General features: G+C 36.9%; 1 protein-coding gene across 2 annotated transcripts in view; it reads left to right on the forward strand.

Annotated features, from left to right (window-relative positions):
• Window positions 1-21,681, forward strand: part of UNC13C (unc-13 homolog C) — a 654,288-nt gene that overhangs the window by 203,524 nt on the left and 429,083 nt on the right. The window contains exons 6-8 of one of the 2 annotated variants that reach the window (XM_055087954.1): window positions 17,623-17,701; window positions 18,735-18,740; window positions 19,877-19,948. In XM_055087954.1, the coding sequence (XP_054943929.1) occupies window positions 17,623-17,701; window positions 18,735-18,740; window positions 19,877-19,948 (157 nt within the window). The remainder of the gene's footprint in view (window positions 1-17,622; window positions 17,702-18,734; window positions 18,741-19,876; window positions 19,949-21,681) is intronic. The other variant, XM_024128858.1, reaches the window with a different exon arrangement.

The following is a 21,681-nucleotide window of genomic DNA, read 5'->3' on the forward strand; positions in this document are numbered from 1 at the left end:
CTAAGAGGTGGGTCAAAAGGGATCTTGCTGTGATTTATGTCATAGAGTGTTCTGCCTCTGTTTTCCTCTAAGAGTTTGATAGTGTCTGGCCTTACATTTAGGTCTTTAATCCATTTTGAGGTTACTTTTGTGTATGGTGTTAAGAAATATTCTAATTTCATTCTTTTACATGTAGCTGTCCAGTTTTCCCAGCACCACTTTGTTGATATTGGTGATGATGATAGTGATGATGATGATGGTGATCATCAAGAATTAGAAAAGACTAAGGACAGGAGTGGAGCAGAAAAGGGAGAAGCATTAGGGGAAGGATAGAAGAGAAGAAATTATGGAAACAATATGCCCGCTGGAATTCTACAATTTACCAGGTATTTGAGGGAATGGGATAATCCATGTAAGTTAATTATCTAGAAAACCGAAGTGCCAGTTAAAGATACCTAAATAATTAATATTTTATTCTAATAATTTAGGTTAAGTATCTTTCTAAAAGTACTACGTACATCTCTGCCTTCTTAAAATAATTAATACATAATATTTGTCTTTTCTTGAAATGGCTCAGGTCATCATTATGAATATCCATCACTGATGCAGTGGTTCGGAGGATTGACTCTGAAACCAGACTCCCAGGTTCAAAACTCAGCTCTGTAATTAGTAGTTGTATGATTTTGGAGCAAGGTACTTAACATCTTTGTACTGTAGTATGCTAACTTATAAGGATAACAGTAATTCTATCTCATAGATTTATTGTATGCATTAAATGAGTTCATGTGTGTAAAGAAGCTATAACAGTACTTGACACATAGTAAGAACCCAATAAATAATTATTATTTTTGAACAGTTAATGGTTGTTTATTCATTCATTCATTCCCATAATATTTATTGAACAACTATGTGTTTATTCAAGGCACTTGGATACAAAACAAAGATCCTGCTCCTTGTGCAGCTTGAATTCTTGTAGGGTTGATAATAAAAAATAAATATAAGTAAATTATGTAACGTGTAAGATAGTCATAAGAACTATGAAAATAGAAAAAAGTAAAGCTGGATAAAGGGGATTGGTTGTGCTGAGGTGGGGGTGGATTTTGGCAGGGGAGTAGAGGCAGTTTGCATGTTGTAGTATTAAATAGTGGTAAGTTTGTCTCGTTGAAAAGATAATAAAATTCCTTTTTAGTTCTCTACCTGTGTATTATTTTGGCCCCCATATATTTATGCTTATCAGTGTTTATCGATGTGGTCAAGCAGAAATGGAGCAAGGAGTGTTGCTTTGGGTAATTCAGAGTCTCCAAGAGAGAAGCAGGTTCTTCTTTATGCAAAATGAATCCCTGGTTAACTAGGCCATTCTCTGGACCATGAGCACCTTACCCTCCCCCTCCTCATGCCTCAGGCTCTGGGTGCTCCTGTACTGAACTTAAGTGTCCTTGGGATACTGCACTGCTGTCTTCAACCTCATCCTGAACTCCCTCTGTCCTTGTCTCACTCCACTCTAAAAGTTTAGCTATATGGAGGTTTAATTGCCTGAGGAAAGAGGGTTTCAGAGTAGAACTAGAGGTATAATGGGGTAAATGTCCCAGAAACCCAAAGAGGAAAAAAAAGTATTTTCTAGCTCTCCCGTTTGAAGTTCCTTATTAACTTTATTTGATATTAGAGGAGATTATAGGCCCTCTGGAGCCCCAGTTCCATATCCAATTATAAACGCTCCTAAATAGTCCAAAGATAGAGTGAAGAGTCAGTCACATGTTAATCAATACATGTTTATTTTATTAAAAGTATGTCAGACACTGTGTTTTGTAACTACTTGACTAATATTATTTAAATCAATTTCCTGCCATTTACTAGCTTTATTAATTTTGAATGAATCATTTAACTTCTCTGAACACAATTTCCTCTCCTATAAAATAGAAATAAAAATTCTTACTTGAAAAGTTACTGTATTACAAAGACTACTTGTAAAGACTCTATTGCACTACCTGCCCTATTGTTGGTGTTCAACAAATTGAAGAAATGTTGACTATCATTTATTGTATAAACAACTTACTAGACTAAAATTTTTTGTCTAGCCAAACAAGTGTTAATTTTTCTAATCAGTGATTTTGTTGAATGTCTTTTCTATCTTGGTTCTTTAAATTAGTTGCTATGTTACTAATTAGATGATTAATGCTCCATCTACAAGCATGATCATGAATGAGGGTTACGTGGCATAAACTCTTTACTTTTTAATGAAATTCAGTGCCGTACCATAATTTTTTTCATGATGACAGATTCAAGTACTTATGATACAGATCTTTCCCCCTTTGTACTACTTGATGTAGCTTTATGTATTTTGGTTGTATGCAAGTCAGTGCTTTATAATTACATGTATTTATACATAGTCACATCTCAACAAGTTTATATGTCTCTTTAAGACCATGAATAACCTTATTTTATATTCTCCATGTCAGGAACTATGAAAGGCCTGATATTTTACCCTGCAGACTAGCTGACAAGTTACCCTACCATAATTTCGTAGTTGCTGGCAGAAGACACGAGGCACCTGGATCAGAGACAAAGAAATTCATTACTCATGGCACAGCAGATAGCATGAGCTTCATGTTTGCAACAGTTTCTCTTGTCCCTTAAGCCCCACAGGGGCAATGTGGTGACAGACGTAGGTAGATGCAAGGAACACAGTGGATTTGTGTCCGTTTTTGAGCTTAGGAAGCCCCAATCTTTTGAAAGCAAACAAGCCAAATTTTGCCGCAGAAGGAGGCACTGTATTTACTATACTGGTCAGCACACAAATCTGTCTTCTACTCCAGAAGAGTATGGTATCTCTATATGCATGCCATGAACATCTGTGAAAGGCTAATCCAGAACAAAGTCAGTCTCCACTCACAAGGTGTACAGAAATGCACCAGACCCATGAAAAATTGTCTCCAGCACTCCAGAGCACTTTAGTAGTCTAGGTACGCAGTAGGAAATCAGTAAGTGTTGAAATGAATGAATTTGACCAGAGAATCAAGAAGTCATTGCTGAAAATAACATGAGTATCTATGTGCCCTTTGTGCTGATTTCCCTTTCAATTGAGATTCTGAGGAAGACACTACGAACTCAAATATTCATACAAAGATGATGTCGAAAGATAGTAAGGACCCACATCAGTCAAAGATAGAGATGAATAGGAACAAAGGAGTTAGTTCAGTTAGTGAGGTGTCAAATTGTAGGAGCTTCTTCCTGGCACTGTTAGCTAGAGTTGTGATCAGTGGTCTGCTGGTGTTTTACAGCCAACTCTCCACTAAAGAATAAGGCCCTAATTTGCATTGCTTGCCTATTTTCCTGGTCTGAGTAATCCTACCATAGCCAATTTCAAGCTATCAAAGTGACATCACTGAATGTGGAGTTGGGGAAAGATGTATACAGTCTGCTTTCCAGAGCCATGGGACCAGCTCCAGTACACCACTGGTTGCATTGGATAAAATGGAAGTAATAGTACCAAATGTCCTTTCCCCCAACTCTCATTTTTTGTCTCAGTGTTCTCTCTCAAGATAAAATGTATAATGAATGCAATGCTAGTGAGACTTCTAGGTAGGGATACCATATTTGATAAATCTAGTCTTAGTTGCTTTTTCTAGAGAAAATCAAAAGGATTAAGTTTGCATGAGAGCTGCCTAGCCTGTGAGCAGGACTCAGATCAGGATGCAAACTCAGCTTCCATCCCCTACAGCAGTATTTTGATGGGTGCAAAAGTCTATTTTTCCCTAATATGTTGCCCCCAGTTTATAAGGCAAGAGCTTATAGTAGACTACTTCTCACTGGCTTATTCACTCACTCTTAAGACCTATGCATTTTTTATGGGACCCTAATTGTATTGGCTCAAATGATTTATCTTGCATCGGGAGGAAAAATTACCAAGTTTTGATTCCAGGAGCTAATATATCCTGTGGCCAGCACTGGTCTACTGGTTAAGGATGCTACCTTTGTTCCATTATCATATTGCTTGCACTTTACAGACAAACTTGACATGTATTGCGAGCATGAAAGTTGCTGAATTCTTGTACCAAACTTCTGAGGAGAGGTCCATGTGATGGATGCATGGACAGCCAGGCATGCAACTAAGGGAAAAATTCAGGTGGATCTTTGTATCATTTTTATGTTAATGACCGTATTAAGAAACATGCCCATTCTCAAGTAACTGTACTTAAACACCACGGGCCAGATGATTCTTGCCCAAATCCAGAGACTCATATACAGTCATTGAAAACCAGCTCCAATATCATATACGGAGAGAACATTGCTGATCATGAACATGATAAGGTGTTACTCATAGGAGCCGAGCAGAATAAACAAGGTTTTCCCATTTTCTGCTTCTCCAGTCAGCAAACCCCCTAAATCTACATGGTTTGGTTTCCTCCGTCTCTCTTCCATTCTAATTACATCTATGTTTGTTTGTTTGAAATACTGGCTTTAAAAAGTGTTTCTAGAATACTAGTTTGACAGTGCTAGCAGAGTTGATGACATATTAGGTTAAACATAGATGGATTTGCCTTTGTTTAGATAACTGTAATTACCTTTTGGCTGGGTACGTGCTTTTTAAAGCTCCATTTCAATTCCAGTAACTGTACCTGAAAATGCAAGGCATATCCATCAGGAACAAACAATACTTATTCTCTATTTAACCACTGATTGCATTGAGTAAGTAAAACTAAGAACAGTAAGAACAACGTTTCGGATTAGAGAAATAATGACTTGATTTGTTTTTCAATTTTCAGAGAAGCATATCTTCTGGAATAATAATCTTTGTTCCAGATCCTGAGGCAGGCAAGAGAACTGGGACAGTGTTTTGATTTCTAGTTACTTGAGATTCTAAATGTACACATTTATTTGCCTTAAAAAGGAATGTCTAAAAAATAACTGAAAAGAATTCTTCCAATCATTAATTTTACTGTTATTTACTAAGTAGTATGTGTACTAATACTAATATATGTCAAATCCTATACTAAATACTAGAGATGAAAAATAAGTTGTATATAGTCCCTGTTTTTGAGGAGTCCATAATCTGAGTGAAGATCAGATATGAGCAAATAATTATCATTATAGAAGGAGTAAATCGAGTATAGTGGTAGCATGGTCAAGTTGGTCCTTGGCTGTTAAATAAAGTTGTTTAAGATCAATTTTGAATTTTGTTAACTTTGTAGGCTTCTGATCCCTTGTACAACCCTGGGCAGTCACTCCTCTGAGTTACCTGCATGAGTTGCAGAGGAATGATTTTTCAGCAGATGGATAGGTTAGGGAAGCCACTTCTTAACTTACTAAGCATAATAGGTGGTTATGCTTGAAACTTTCATAGGTATGAGAATGTCTCTGAGTCCATTGGTTCCAGAAGTTTTCCAGCCGTAGGATGTGAGATCCAGGGAGTCAGAGCACAGATGAAGCTCTTGAGGGGGAGAAGTAACAGACTTGGAATCAGTGGCCAGAGAAACATTTTAAAAAATAAATAATTAATATTATAATATTCTGCCCCTGCATATTTGTTTCAGTTGGAATCCCTCCAACACCCACTCCCTGGTTGGTAATTCATTAAACCAGTACTTGGTATATATTTATTGTTTTTCTAAAAGTATATTTTAATTGTACTGCAAGAATTCTGTTATATCCCTTAAAATAATGAGACAGCCATGGGATAACCTATCACCAGGGCTTGAGTCGGTTATGTTATCTGTGAACGGGGTACTTCCTGAGATACACAAGAGCTTGAGTTTTCTTCACTCTTTGTTCTTTTTCCTTTGTGGTGAGCAGGGCCTCAGGATCTTTCTTGGTACTACCTATCAAAGGTAGACCACTGGGTAGGGTGTATCTTTATTCTGAGCTAAATTCTGGGCCATGTTTAGTGTTTCTGTTAGCATAGGGCAAGTTATAAAAAGGATTAAAAAAACATTGAGAATAAGAGGCTGCTTGGGCTGTGAAAGTCTGGCAACCACCTAATGGCTTAGTCTCTGCCTTTAGGTACTACCAATTTTCATTAGTGATTGGAGAGGGATTGTTAAGAAACTAATTTTCATTATTGATAGGAAACTAATTTTCATTATTTTCAGATTGTTTAAAATTTCAGGGGATTAAATATTTAAGGGCAGCATATTTCTAAAGAATATTATTATTAAAAGGAATCTGAGGTTTCAGCTTTGAGAAATGTAATTTCTTTGCTATTGTATATTTGATTGTATTTAATGGCCTCTAAGTAAAGCCTATTAAGAAGCTGGTGTTTCATTAATTTACAAATGATTATATTTTATAAACTATATGTAAATGAATGCTGAGTTTTTCCAGAGAGAGATTACTAAGAAAATTAGCTTTAAACCAAGGAGCATTAATATACACAATTTCATATTTACTATAGCTTTGTACCACAGAAGCCTAGTTTAGGAGTTTAAAAACTAATACCCTAAATGAAGACCCTATGTGGCAAGAATTTTAATTAAAGGGAAAATTTTTTCCAAATAATAACAATTGCTTAGTCGCGAGAAAATTTGGGGGCTGCATATTTTATTTTTCTGTTGTGTAGTATGTGATGTTATGAGTTTAATCTAGGTACAGATAATGTTATGGGAGGGGTAAGAAAAGTTTCTTGTGTAGGGAATTGCAAGCCTTAGAAAATGCTATATTGTCTATTTGATAAACAATCTGTTAAGGAAATGAGCCCTAGAAAGTACATATAATAATTGAGTTGTTAGAAGTTAATCACTGACACCTGACACTGTCCCCCGTAAGACTAACATTGAGAAATTTTCAGGGGAGTGTTTAACAGCTGCGTTATAGGTTTTCACTTCTGCAACTCATTGTATGCTAAAACCTAGGACCATTTGGTTGTTTTGCTATGAAAAATATTTTTTTTTTTTTTTTTTTTTTTGGTACGTGGGCCTCTCACCGCCGTGGCCTCTCCCATCGCGGAGCACAGGCTCCGGACGCGCAGGCCCAGCGGCCATGGCTCACGGGCCCAGCCGCTCCGCGGCACGCGGGATCCTCCCAGACCGGGGCGCGAACCCGGTTCCCCTGCATCGGCAGGCGGACGCGCAACCACTGCGCCACCAGGGAAGCCCTGAAAAATATTTTTAATAATTAGAAATATAGCCTGCAATCCCCATTACTAACAGAATGGTGAACCTTTCACATCCCCTTTATGTCTTTAAAAACTTAAAAATGACATTAGCTTTTGAAAAATAATGTAAAAATGAATAATGAGGTAGTCATCATTTCTGAAACAATGTTTCAAAAGAACAAGGATTTGAAAGGAAAAGCCTGCTTAAAGTACTAAGGAGCATTACAGAGTGGTAAGAGATCAATGCCTAGGAAAGGAGAACGTAATTTAGTGGAATACAAAGGCTCTCCTTGGCAATGAGGCCATTTACTCTTTAAAGTATTATAGCAGTTTGAATTGGAAATTCAAAGTTCATAAATTCAGAGTTCATAAAGTGGAATGAAGGGGTTGAAAAGAAAGTGGTGAAACCACCTCAGTCAAGACCCTCATTAAGGAATCCAGAATTACTTCAGCAATCTTTTAGACCATCTCTCTGTCTCCTTTATCTGTCCTCTAATCCATCATGAACAGCACTGCCAGACTGGTCTTCTTAAAACATTGCTTTCATCGTGTTAGCCTCATGGCTACGTACTCACAGCAAGATGGACATGGCAGTTCTGTTCAAGATGAACTGCAGATAAGGAAGTTAGTAATTAGAAAGTCAATGGAAAGAATTCCAAGTATAATAGGATAACATTCACAACAAAAATTGTGGTGATCCAAATATAAAGAAAGATACAAATGAGAGACAATGTGAGGAAGGAAAAGAAACTGTGATGAATGGAAATGGACAAGGCTTGGTACCTCTTGGATATTAGAAGCAAAGGAGAGGAGGGAAGGGCATTAGTGATGTTCTGGAGTCCTGAGAATTTCTAGCTAGCTGCTGTAAGCTGGGTATCTTGAACAAGCATTTAAATTTTTTTGCAGCTGAGTTTCTGTATGCCTAAAATACAAGACTGTTAGAATATATAATTTCTTAGGATGCTTAAGTTTTTCAACTTGGATTAGCTGTGATTAAGGAGTTTAAGCCTCTGCAACTGGACAAATGGTGACAATATAAAAATCCGAGAAATCAAAAGGAGACATCCAAAATAATTTTCAGGAAAGATAGTTGGTTCTAAAATGGATGTCTTTACTTGAAAGTGCTGACAGGTTTGTGGAAATATTCAAGAACACTTAAAAACTATTTATTGATACCCACTGTACTCCAGGCACTCAGCAAAACAAACATGCTCCTTGCCTACTTCAGTGAAGTCAATTCATATACAAATTTACTGTATGAACTAGAGAAAGAGTAAGAGAATGAAAGCAAGAAAGAGAAAGGAAACCATTTAAAAATGATGACATCACTAATCATTAGAGAAATGCAAATCAAAACTACAGTGAGTTATCACCTCACACCAGTCAGAATGGCAATCATCAAAAAATCAACAATAAATGCTGGCGAGGGTGTGGAGAAAAGGGAACCCTCTTGCACTGTTGATGGGAATGTAAATTGATACAGCCATTATGGGGAACAGTATGGAGGTTCCTTAAAAAACTAAAAATAGTAGTACCATATGATCCAGCAATCCCACTACTGGGCATATACCCTGAGAAAACCATAATTCAAAAAGAGTCGTGTACCACAATGTTCATTGCAGCTCTATTTACATTAGCCAGGACATGGAAGCAACCTAAATGTCCATCGACAGATGAATGGATAAAGAAGATGTGGCACATATATACAATGGAATATTACTCAGCCATAAAAAGAAACGAAATTGAGTTATTTGCAGTGAGGTGGATGGATCTAGAGTCTGTCATACACAGTGAAGTAAGTCAGAAAGAGAAAAACAAATACCATATGCTAACACATATATGTGGAATCTAAAAAAAAATGGTTCTAAAGAACCTAGGGGCAAGACAGGAATAAAGACGCAGATGTAGAGAATGGACTTGAGGACACGGGGAGGGGGAAGGGTAAGCTGGGACAAAGTGAGGGAGTGGCATGGACATATATATACTACCAAACGTAAAATAGCCAGCTAGTGGGAAGCAGCCACATAGCACAGGGAGATCATCTCAGTGCTTTGTGACCACCTAGAGGGTTGGGATAGGGAGGGTGGGAGGGAGGGAGACGCAAGAGGGAGGAGATATGGGGATATATGTATATGTAGAGCTTATTTACCTTGTTATACAGCAGAAACTAACATGACATTGTAAAACAATTATACTCCAATGAAGATGTTAAAAAAAAAAAAAGGCAATTCAACATGCCAGTTCACTATTTTATTGCCATTTGCCCAGAATGAGCAAGAGTTGGAAGATAAGAATATGCTGTACCTGACAAAGTTTCATTTCCCTTTGGCCTCGCAGATGGGAACAGCATTGTCCCACTGCACATAATTTTCTGTATTTTTTATAAAACCATGGCCTCTAAACTCAAGCCGATTACACTCACCCCTTGCTGTCTGTGGAAGATTGGTTCCAGGGCTCTCACAGTTACCAAAATTTGAAGATGCTTAAGTTCCTTGTATAAAATGGTGTAGTATTTGTGTATAATCTATGTACATCCTCCTGTATACTTTTAATCACCTCTAGATTACTTACAATAGCCAGTAGTATGTAAATGCTATTTAGCTAGTTGTAAATGCTACGCAAATAGTGGCCAGCACACAGAAAATTCAATTTTTGCTTTGGGGAACTTTCTGGATTATTTTTTTCCAAATGTTTTCAATCTGCAGTTGATTGAACCTAGGAATGTGGAACCGGTATATATACATAGGACTGGCTCATCTCACTCTCCACCAAGCAACTATTGATCACTCCAAGGCAAAAGGAAATATGGCTGTGCCAGTTTTACTGAGATACGTCATGTTGGTCTCTAATGTAGTTCCGTCCACAGAGATCATCAGTGGTAGTTTAGAGGACTAGATGTGATTTTCAATAAAGACAAATATCCTACTTTATGGCCACAGTTCATAGAACCCAGGAAGTAATGAAGAGAAGATAGAGGAGTCTGGCATGATTAGTACTAGGGAGAAGCTTTATGCTTTGAATTTTATTTCTGTTTTAAGTTAGGGCTTAGACAATTATTTGAGAGGATAAAAGCAGTGTTTTTCAAGATTAGAGATAACAGAAAAAATGGACTTGGTTGGAGCATCTGTGAGACCTTTGTTCAACATAAAGTTAAATAATTGGGACCAGGATTGTAGATGAGGGTTAGGCAAGGAATAAGCTCAGCCAAGATGCATGCTCATCAGGGCTGAGGCACTAACCAAAACGAGACCAGCAGAGGAAAGAAGTCTAGACCAAAGCTGAGTCAGAAGAGGAAGTTAATAACGCTCAGAATACCGCATGGGATGCAATGGCAAATTTGGCTTTCTGCCCTTCTCTTTCTTTAATTATTTAAGTAGATAGCTACCCACAAGTGCATGTCTGCCAGAGACTGTTATAATCTATTCCTTAGTTGAAGGAATGTGACTAGCCATAGGGCAGCAGTGGGCCAGCAATCATTCCATCAACTTCAATAATGTTCCTGTTTACACGAGTCTGTAATAAAATAATTGCTACCAATAATGCATAATCTACTTACACATGTCTTCTCAATCCAGTGCTCCCCACAATACCACTGTGAAGGTAAATTTTGCATTTTCCATATGAGATAATCAAGGTTCATAGAGGTTAAAAAATATTTCCTGGTGGAGTAAAAAGGCTCTAATCTTTTTCCAATGACTAAGTCCTTGCCTGCTACTCCACTTCAGTGTGTGGTCCTTACCTTTCTCCCTGGTCCTCTGGCTTCTGTCTTGTTCTTTTTAGGTGTTATTTCAGAGATAATGAGGCAGAGATAATAAACACCATAGCTTGCTTAATGTCTCATCTCTCCAGTGTCAAGGCCTAGTCACTTGACCTTCCATGTTTCAGTCTTCCCTGCTACATGCCAGAGTTGGCTCTAGGGGAGTAGAGAGGAGTAAGATTTATTTCTCATTTTTTGGAAACCTGTATTCTAGCAGGGACTTCCATGTAAACAAACAGAATGCGGTTTTACAGGGGTTATGGCAGAAAACTTAAAACAACAGTTCTCCAATGTTTTTCTGCCCCAGTTCAACCAAAAAGTAGGATATCCTTCTCTCAGTAACAAATATTTAATTTTAACCCACAGCTGCTGAGAAGCCCAACTGAAAAGCGGGAGGCATGATCTTCCCCCTTCTTCCTCCCCTCACTCCCCAGCCCCTTCCACTGAGCATCCTGATGTTGAGGTCACAGTCAAGTAGAGCTGGTTGAGATGGGGAGGATGTACTTACATCTCCCTTATGGACTGATGAGCATTATGTTCAAGTTTCATTTGAGAGGTCAGTAGGTGTTAGCTTATGCCACTCAGCAAGGAGGCCAGTACCCTCAGAGGAAATAGCAGAGTAAAAACAGACAAGTAAGGAACAGTGTGATGCCTCTGAGGATCTACAAGGAGTTCAGGATAACTGGAACAAGGAAGTATAGGGAGAAGTCGAAAGAGATGAGACTGGAGGAGAACTCGTACCTTACTGGGATGTAAAGGGGTTTGTTCTTTGTAGGTGCTTGTAGGCGTAAGGCATATTGAGTATAAAAAAAAGACATCTTCAAATTTGTGTTCTAGAAAAATCACTCTATTGGCAGTGTAAAAAATGGGCTGGCAAAAATTCTAAGAAATTAGTTAAGATAGGAAAGCCTGGACTAGGGCGCTGTCAATGGGAGAGCTCAAGAGGGAGACAGCTGAATTGTTTTATCAATTCTACAATGCACGTTTTTATACTTTATAACAAATGGAGATGCATCTTAATAACTGATGGTGTCTTAAAAACATTAGTAGCCAAGCAGCAGTCGTAAGAGTCTACAAGCCTGCACGCTTGTAAACTTGGTTAAACGTGCCCTGGGAAAGTGTAATCATTTTATTGTTATGGCTGGTGGTATGGCTGGACAATTGCAGTCTCTTAATATTTCAGTTTAGAAAAACAATGATGGTTGGAGGAAGGACCAGAGTCTCGTCTGTCTCTTGATGCTTTTGGTAAGGTTGAGAGCCCACCATCACCGAAATCTGCAGCAGAACTATCTGCTTCTGGGAATACAAGAGACGGTAATGGAGCACTGTTTTCCATAATGCCCGATCACTGTTGCTCTTGAGGGCTTAAAAGACAGTAATTTGGAAAAAGTCCCAGACAATGACAATTCTGGGTGGCAGAGTAATTCTGAAAGGTTGAGTTTTGAATGAGAAGTTTAAGGAATAACAATTTGTTTTGCTTATATTTTCCTTTTCATATATAGAAAAATGTACATGACATATGACAGAAATCTATGCCATAGACAAAGTCACTTAAAGAGTGCCCTTTCAATTAGTATAAAATTTAAATTCTAATTGCTAAGAAAGCATGGTGTCAGAGATTAATTTGATTTTTTCACAATGATAGATAAAATAATGCTTTATCTTATGATAGATGGTGCCTTAGTTTTGATGAGATAAAGAATCAAAAAATCATTAGGAATTGGTGATTAATTGGCTGTGAGGAATGAGTCATCAATTACACAAACATAAATAACTCATTCGATGTTGACAGTAATGGAAATCTTTTCCAGAAGGTGAAAAAAAATGAAAAGAAAATATTAGGATATAACATATCCTAATATGCTGCAGGGGAATAATTAAAGTATATAATGATCATCAAGAAAAGTGTGTTAAAATGTATGTAAAAAAAAGTATGTAAAATAGATCATGTTAAGCAAAAAAGCAATATAGATCATTGTATGTTTATCATCATTAAGTAATGAAATAAATACAAAAAGTTGTTTTTAAAAGGCTGAGAGTACAGCTGTATTAGAGGAGAGGGAGTTAATATGATTTATTGTTAACCTTTACATTGCCTTAATATTCCATAATGCTAAAACAGGTTAATTATATAGCCCTGGCCAATAAATGCCTTGGAAACATAGAAATAAACAGAAGCACTATAATTTGTTTTTTCAGGCCTGTAGTCTTCAATTAATTTAACAACTCCTTTGGATATAAACAGAGTCTACCAATTTTCTGATTTCTAATGGAAATCAGCAAGTCTCTGAATATTACCAATTAAGTATCAAGCATCCACATGTGGAAATAGCACATCTTTGTCCCATAATCAGAAAGTACTACTTTCAGGAAACCTGCTTAATTGTTTTCACGCAGTACTCTCCTGGTGCCTTCTCAGAGTTCTTTTTCAATCGGTAGAGACTCTGTATGTTATCAGATCAATTTTGGATTAAAAATAATTACTATGTACTTAGTAAAAATCAGCTTTACCTCTTCAACCTGTGTATCAGATTTCTTAAAAATTACAGAATACTGTATATATCTTTTAGACAATATGTGTTTTTTTCTGTAACAAGATAATTAACTGAATCCAAGTGAAGGTACATAGCCATATACTTTTATACTCAAATGTTATTAAACTCAGTAACCTTCTTTTTAGTATAATTATGCAAAGAACTAAGGAATAAAACCATGAAAAATATGAAGACTTTTTAATAGAACAAATGTTGGATTAGAACACATGTCTATTTAGCCTGTAAAATTACATCCATTGTCAATTATATGTGATCATTGACATTCCAGATGTTTCTGTAGATCTCCTGATACTTTTATCTCATTTGTAACGCCTGTAGTCTAAAGGTCTTCTTTTTCCTTGGGAGAACACTTGAATAGCTGGAGAGGAACCACTTGGAAAGGATTGGGACTATCTTATACAGTAATACAGCGTTTCTAATTCGAAGCTAATACCCTTAGAATACATTTTTAAAAATTCAAATACTAGCAGCACCTTTAGATCAACTAGGACAGGCCTCTGATTTCCTCCTACCAAAAAAAAAAATTTATTAGTTATTAAGAACATGAGGTTTGAGGCAAGACACTCCTGCAATGGAAATCAAGCTCTGCCAGATATTTCTAGGCCTGGGGAAATTGCTCAGTTTAAGGTTTATTAAAGGTAAAATGGGATTAATGGGAAACCTCAACTCATATTATTGTTGTAAATGTGGAATAATGTAATCATATAAGCAGTAGAGTATGGTAAGCCAAAGCCAAATCCTGGCAGTGCTAACTCTGACTTAGATAATGACCTTTGGGATGATGCTGAACTCTTCTATGCTTCCATTTCCTCACTTACAAAATGAGAGAAATAACTGTAGTTATACCTTATTGGATTTTTTGAGAATAAAATGAGGTAATGCTTGTAAAGACTGGCTACGATGGCTAGCATTCTCTCTGGCTCCTGGTAAGCGCCACATAAATATTAGCTAGAATTAGCTAGTTTGCCTGCTATAGGTAAAGATGGCTTAATCCAATCAGCTATACCAGAAAGGGTTGAAATCAAACAGCTTCTTCCCTAGAATTAGACTTCCCTTCAGAATTACTTGTCTGCTGTTGCCTGTGTTGATGACTCCCTGTGACCTCCTGATCGTCAAGCCTAGCTCATTTCTTTAACGGATATCCATGAACTTGACCTCTTGCCTATAAGGCAATAATTTACTTACCTACTGTTCTTTCCAGGCTTCACCATTTTTTTTGTTATCTCATCACTCCCAGATCTCTCCTGGTTACGAAGTCTCTCAGTAAATATTACAAAAATATTTGTGTAGAGCTTCACAGTATTCACCAAGCACTTCTCTATTCATGAGGTGAGGCTATTAGGGCAGGGGTTTGTTTCTTTTTTATTTAAGATTCAGGTTTGAAATAAAAGTTTTATCATTACTTGATGGATAAGCTCATTAAAGTATACGTTTATGCAAACTTCTTATAGTAATGATGAAAATGTAAAATTATAAGGAAACACAACCTGATAAAGAACATTTTGGGGACTATCTGTGAAGGTTAAGAGAACATTTTTATTGCATTGCAATTTAAAAATATAGGTTTAATGAAAGTAAATGACAAGCTCAGAGCGGACAGAGATGAATTTTGGATCCATGTCTTCTAACTTGGGTTCAAGTTTGGCGTGGGTTCTTGGATATCTCTGTTCTGATGAGAGAAGCATAAAGGTGAAGTGTGAGGTTCAAGAACATATATATATGTAATTGATTCCTGAATTTGTGAAAATATGAGGTTGCTCAAAATTCTAGGCTGGCTTGGGAATTTAAGTTCCACAAGAAGGAAAACATAAAGAAAATAAGTAATTTGTTATTGATAGGAAGAAAACATATAACTCACATAACACTTGGCAGTTTATAAATCATTTTCTCAACCGTTGTCAAAATTGAATGTGTTTCTTTACAAAGTTATTAAAGTAACTTCAAAACCTTTCAAAACATTTGGAGGCAGTTAGTATGATTTCTATGTAATGTGGTGGAAAGACATTTATTGATGTACATTTTATGCCATTATTATTCTGTTCACAGAGGAGAGAAAGTAGAAACTGCTTGGAATCAGAGCCTTAGACTGGAGCAAATGAAACTGGAAAAATCCTTTTAGGAACCCACTCACATAATCCTTTTCCCATATATTTGATGTTTGGGACGTGAGAGGGTCGAGGCAGGGAGAAGGCAAGAATACGGAAATAGGATAGGAGGCAAGCAAGACGTCACACTGAGAGAGTAGTAGTCTTTCTGAAGATGAGTGTTGCAAAGAAAAAAAAAATTCACTGCCCTTTCCTCCTCCTGTACTCGGCAGTTTCTTGCAGTTCATAAGAAGATGCTGCCAATGATTCTTTTGTGATTGCAGTTCTTGATCTCTGACTGTCACCGTGACTATCACAGCCCTTTACCTACAGAGTGTCAATTGGCATTATTCTAGAAAACGATGGAAGCTGTATTAACTCCTTTTTCACACACAGGTTCAGTGGTGGACTACTTAAGTGTCATCTCTCCCTACCACACACTGTCTCCCCTCCCATCTGTTATTCCTTCCCCCTTTTCTTTCTTTCCTCTTCCTTGATCTCTGCCCCACAATTACTCTTGTCCTGTATTCTATGATCTTGAAATTTTAGTTCAAGTGTGTGACCTTAAGTATATTCTGTTCGTCACTGACATCCTTCTTACCCATGTGCAGTGATTTTAATATTTCACATTTATTACTGCATTTGGTCCTCATTTTAAGACATGTAGGTTATGGCATTATTACTATTTATTACCATCTTATCTTTATTAATATTTTTCTTTTATTAATATCTTGTATGAGTTGTATGATGCATTTTTGTAGTTTGTCCAAGATTACCAAATTGGTACAACTGGAAGTATTTGAATTAAGACTTGCTACTAAGAGAGATCCAATAAGACAAAGGTTTCCCTTTGTTAAATTAAGCAGCAGAAATGAAGAAACAATCCCTGTGTCGGTGAAAACTGGACGGTAAATGCTGATAACCTATTTTTGGCTGTGGTAGCCTATTCCAATGGCAGAGCTGCCCACCTAAACCCAGCAGTATGAATTGTGGTGTTTCTGGTGCAAAAGCTGACTCTCAGCTAGAGGATAGCAGGGGTTTTGCAGTTCAAGTGAGTGGAAGGAGTAGCTATCATCAATGACGTTAGCACCTTTTTGTTTGTATAAAAAGACTAGCTTTAATGCAATAAAAAATCAAATTCAATCTATTAAACTTATTTTAATAAGCATTAATATTAATATATTTTAAAATTAGTTTAAATTGCAAAGACGGCACATGCTTATTATAAAAACATTGGACATTAACAGATTTATAACATAGGGAGAGTCTTCTCTTTTTCTATCACCCAATTTCTCTCACTCCACAGAGGTAACTACGGTTTACCAATTTGGTGAATATATTTCTAGAAATTTTCTGTGTATATATAAATGCACATACAAATGTGGGACCATATGAAACATAATAATATACAAACTTGCTTTCTGAACATACTATAAGTATTTTTTCATATATACACATATATATTTAACTTATTCACTTTAACGATTACATCCTTCCCATTGTATAATATACTATAATTCATTCAATCAGTATACTGTTGTTGAATATATAGGTTACCTGGCTTTTGTTGTTACTACAAAAAAAAAAAGTTGCAGTGAACATCCTAGTATAACAAATTATTATAATCTTGTGCATTTATCTTTAGATAATTCAGATAAGTGGAAATTCTGGTATTGGAATAATCACTAATATTTTAGATGTGTCTATAAATCTTTGAGATGCCACTTTGGAGTTAAATCTGTGAAGATGCAATATACACAAAAGATAGTATTTTTACAATAAAACTAGTTTTTTTTTTCTACCATTGTAGACAGACCAAACTTTCACCAAAGCTGGTTTGGTTCTCTTTCTTCCTTGAGGTGCAAAGTTCCATATACCTAACAATTTCAATTGTCCTGTCTGTGGTACAGTAAAACAATGTGTCAAATCAGGCCATCTATAAAGTTTCAAAGTATGGAACTATCCAAGAAGGCAAGTGATCACTACGTGTGGTAGTCTCCTTTTTGGGCAAGGTCCTTGAGTCTTGGATCTTTGCTGCTGTCTGAACCAGCATGATAATCCTTTAACCTTTTTTTCACAGCCTTTTTACTACAAAGAGTGGAATTTTTCTTATAAAGAGTCAGTTAACCATTAAAATCATTTCTTTTTCCCCTCTTTCAGAGCCGGGTGGGGACTTTATGGTATTGATAGTATGCCAGATCTCCGAAGGAAAAAAACTCTGCCTATTGTACGAGATGTGGTAAGTCACTCCTGTTTAATTCATTTTGACTGCGTATGTTGTCTTTATCTTTAGTAGATGTCATATTGTCCTTCTCATTAAATGCCTAGCCTGTAAATATTTCATAGAATAAAACACCGAAGAAGCTGGATGCTAGCAAGTGTTACATTTATTATTTCTTTAAAATCTATTAGATGGAGGAAATAACTCTAACCTTTTGACAGGTTTTGATGTTAGTTGAAATTACAAATTGAGTTAAAATGGCCCTATAATTGAGCAGAAAGAAGTCACACAGCATGCAAAGTGGGCTGCTGCAACTGGGCTTTGATGACCACAAGTTTACTTTGCAGCTGAAGGCTAGATTTGACAGTTTTCATCTTAACACAGTAAACTTTATGCTTTATGAAGCATGCAGATAATATTAATCAGTTCCTTATTCTCATATATTAAGATCAAGTCTAGCCAAATTAATAAGCTGTTCCACTCTCCACAGAAAACCATGGCTTCCAAGTCATTAAAACATTTATTAGCCCTGAACATAACTCTGAATGACAAACTCTCCTATAAGGAAATATGCTGGGGACTGCTTAGAGATGCAAAGAATTGATAATAGTCTGTATTAAATTCTAAAAACAAATAGCCCATCAACATGAAAAAGAAATGTTTTCTGTAATTCACAATGTTTTCATGTTTTTCTGGAGGCTTATTCTTAATAGTTTATTATATGAAAATATATTTTCCCTCAGAGAAACTGAAGTTTCCCTTTTAGCAACAACGTGCACAGTTTCTTGATACCAGTAATTTTCAGTTTTGCTATGAAAACATTCATCTGAAGGTCATCACTTTAGTTTTAAATTAGGAAAGACAAAATCTTGCCTGGAAAAATCTTATGCTGGAAAGCATGATATGTCTATACAATTAGCTCAGATTCCTGCCATTATAGTGTGACATTATTCTTAATTGTTAGGCTTATTTAACATTATTATACTCTTTTCTCACCTGTCATATGTCTAATTATTTATATTTTGTTTTCTCTGTCACTTGGACACTTCAGGCCATGGTAAGTGACTTTCATTTTATTAATACTTGGCAATCTTCTCAAATGTACACTGCTCTTATTCATGGGATCAAAGAGAGCAAGATGGGGAAATAAAAAGAGACATATTAGAATAAGAAGTTTGGGTTCTCCAAGAGTTTAACATCTAGTTCAATTCTGAAAGACCAATTTACATAAACAACAGGTACAAATACAGACTAAAATAAAATAAAAACATAATTTTAGGGACAGTAGTTGTCAGAGATGGAAGATCATCTTTGAAGGTAAGTCCTGTATAAGTTTACATGGTAGGAGTGGAGATGGTAGGAGTTTACAAGTGAGGAGTGAGTCACCTGCTCACTTAGGACTGTACTGAACCTAACTGGGCACAATGGCTTTGTAGCTCCAAGGAGATGTATTTCTGACCAGATCTATTATTCCACTATGACTTCCCTTTGTTCCTAATGGGAGAGAAGATTTAATATTCCCATATAGAACTCCTGATTTCCAGAGTTCTCTATAGCACCATCGACTATATTATATTGTATATGTTTCAGGTGAGAGAAGCATAATGGTTCTGTTTTACAGGGGAAACTAAAGGGATGTGACTCTTATTTAAAATCACCTAAGTTACCAACATTGAGTGAAGAAAACAAGTCTACTGATGATTCTCAGTTGATAAAATGGACACTTGGAAGAAAATATTCTGGCCAGATATGGAAGCATATTTCAGGGAACTATGGACAACTCAAGAATCATCTAGCACCAGTTGTGATTCAGGGCTATCAGACAGATCAGCTGGCTCTGTATCAATGGTTATGTTTTATGAAGGAATATGATTATGATCTTCTTGGGGAAAAACAATGTCTTCGAAGCCTCTTGCTAGCCTAGAAACCTTGGGCTGCAAGCCTGTCTTGCTGGGCCTCAGTTTTATCATCTGTAAAATGTAGAGCCTAGGTTTGATGATCTAAAGGGACTTTTTCAGCTTTAATGTCCTATGATATGATTCCACATACTGAATGAGCTGGCTGACTACTGAAAATGGTAGGTCCCTATTGACTAAAGTGTGAATAGTGATAGTCTATACTTTTACATTTTCACCTTCTGCTGAGTAATAGGTACACAGCAGTCACCTCATAATTCTGTGTTTTTTTTTTAAGACCCTAGCTGCCCGGAAATCTGGACTCTCCCTGGCTATGGTGATTAGGACATCTCTAAATAATGACGAATTGGTAGGTGCAGTCAGTTACTAACTACGCATTGATCATAGTCTGGGGGAAAGCATTCTGCTTGGGCTGCTTGTTTGTTATGTTCCTTTCAAAGTTCTAGGAATAATTGGGAACATGGGGAAAGTCTGACCCTGAACAAACTTTCTCAGGGCCTCAGCTGCATGATCATACAAAGTATCCTGTGCTGCTCAAATATGCATGCACCTTCCCATCTTTACAAATGCTATTTCATCCTAACACAGTTTGCTTGTTACTGTCCACCTAAAAAATCCTGCTAAGTTTTTACACAGTTCACGTTTTGCTTCCTTTTGGAGGCTTTCCCAAACACCCTCCTCCCCTTCTGGCTCAATTATTAGTTTCTTCCACTGGGCTTTTCTAGCATTTAATCATGACCTCCATAGTATAGTATGGTATAGCATGGTTAAGAGTGAAGACTGCTTGGGGTGAGTCCCATCTGTGCCACTAAATTAGCATTGTTATGTCTGGTAAGTTATGTAACTTCTCTGAGCCTGAGTTCTTTCATGTGTATAGTGAGGTGATAATAATACAGAAGATTAAGGGAGTGGATGAATATTTAACACGCTTACACAGCCTAGGGTACAGTAAACAATAAATACAAGCTGGTATTCTTATTTTTGTTACTACAGTTTGATTATTTTGCATAAGCCTTTCCTTTTAGACTCCATGAAGGTAGCACTATATCTTGTTTGTTGTTCTTGTTAAATATTTTCATCCCTATTGCTTAGTACACTGTCTGACATAAGATAGATGCTTTGTCAATTCTTGTTGAATGAAAGAACCAGCATGATTAGAAGGTACAAGTAGGTCAGGGATTCTTGAATTTGGTTCATTAGAATCAACTGGGGGAGCTTTAATACGTACTTATGTCTGAGTCTCACTCCCATGATTCTGATTTAATTGACTTCAAGTATAGCCTGGATAGAAGAGGTTTTTTTGGTTTTGTTTTGTTTAAACTTCCAGGTGATTCCAGTGAGCAGTGGGTGTTGTGCCATGGTAACTGCATCCTGCACAGCCTCTCTGCTGGGGCTTTTTTTTTTTTTTTATAATTAATTAATTAATTAATTTTTATGGCTGCGTCGGGTCTTAGTTGCGGCGCTTGGGATCTTCGTTGAGGCACGCAGGATCCTTCGTTGTGGTGCACGGGCTTCTCTCTAGTTGTGGTTTTCGGGTTTTCTCTTCTCTAGTTGTGGCACGCAGGCTCCAGAGCGTGTGGGTTCTGTCGTTGTGGCACGCGGGCTTAGTTGCCCTGCGGCATGTGGGATCTTAGTTCCCTGAGCAGGGATCGAACCCGCGTCCCCTGCATTGCAAGGCGGATTCTTTACCCCTGGACCACCAGGAAAGTCCCTCTGCTGGGGCTTTTATCCAAGACAATTTATCTGTGCCCTCCTTTATTGTAACTATGTACTCTCCCTCCCCCAATTTTAGAGACTTTGTCATTCTTTTTTTTTTTAACATCTTTATTGGAGTATAATTGCTTTACAATGGTATGTTAGTTTCTGCTTTACAACAAAGTGAATCAGTTATACATATACATATGTTCCCATATCTCTGTCATTCTTAGAGAATAAAAATGTGGCCACTATCATTACGTGTTTTAAATTTCTATACACTTGCCATTTAAACACCATTATTTATATTTATATTTTTCATTCTCTTCTTCCTGTCATTGTCTTCTTCCACCCAAAGCCAAGCTTTCCTAGGTGTCTATCAGCAAG

Source organism: Physeter macrocephalus, chromosome 11 (genome assembly GCF_002837175.3).
Source record: "Physeter macrocephalus isolate SW-GA chromosome 11, ASM283717v5, whole genome shotgun sequence".
NCBI lineage: Eukaryota > Metazoa > Chordata > Mammalia > Artiodactyla > Physeteridae > Physeter > Physeter macrocephalus.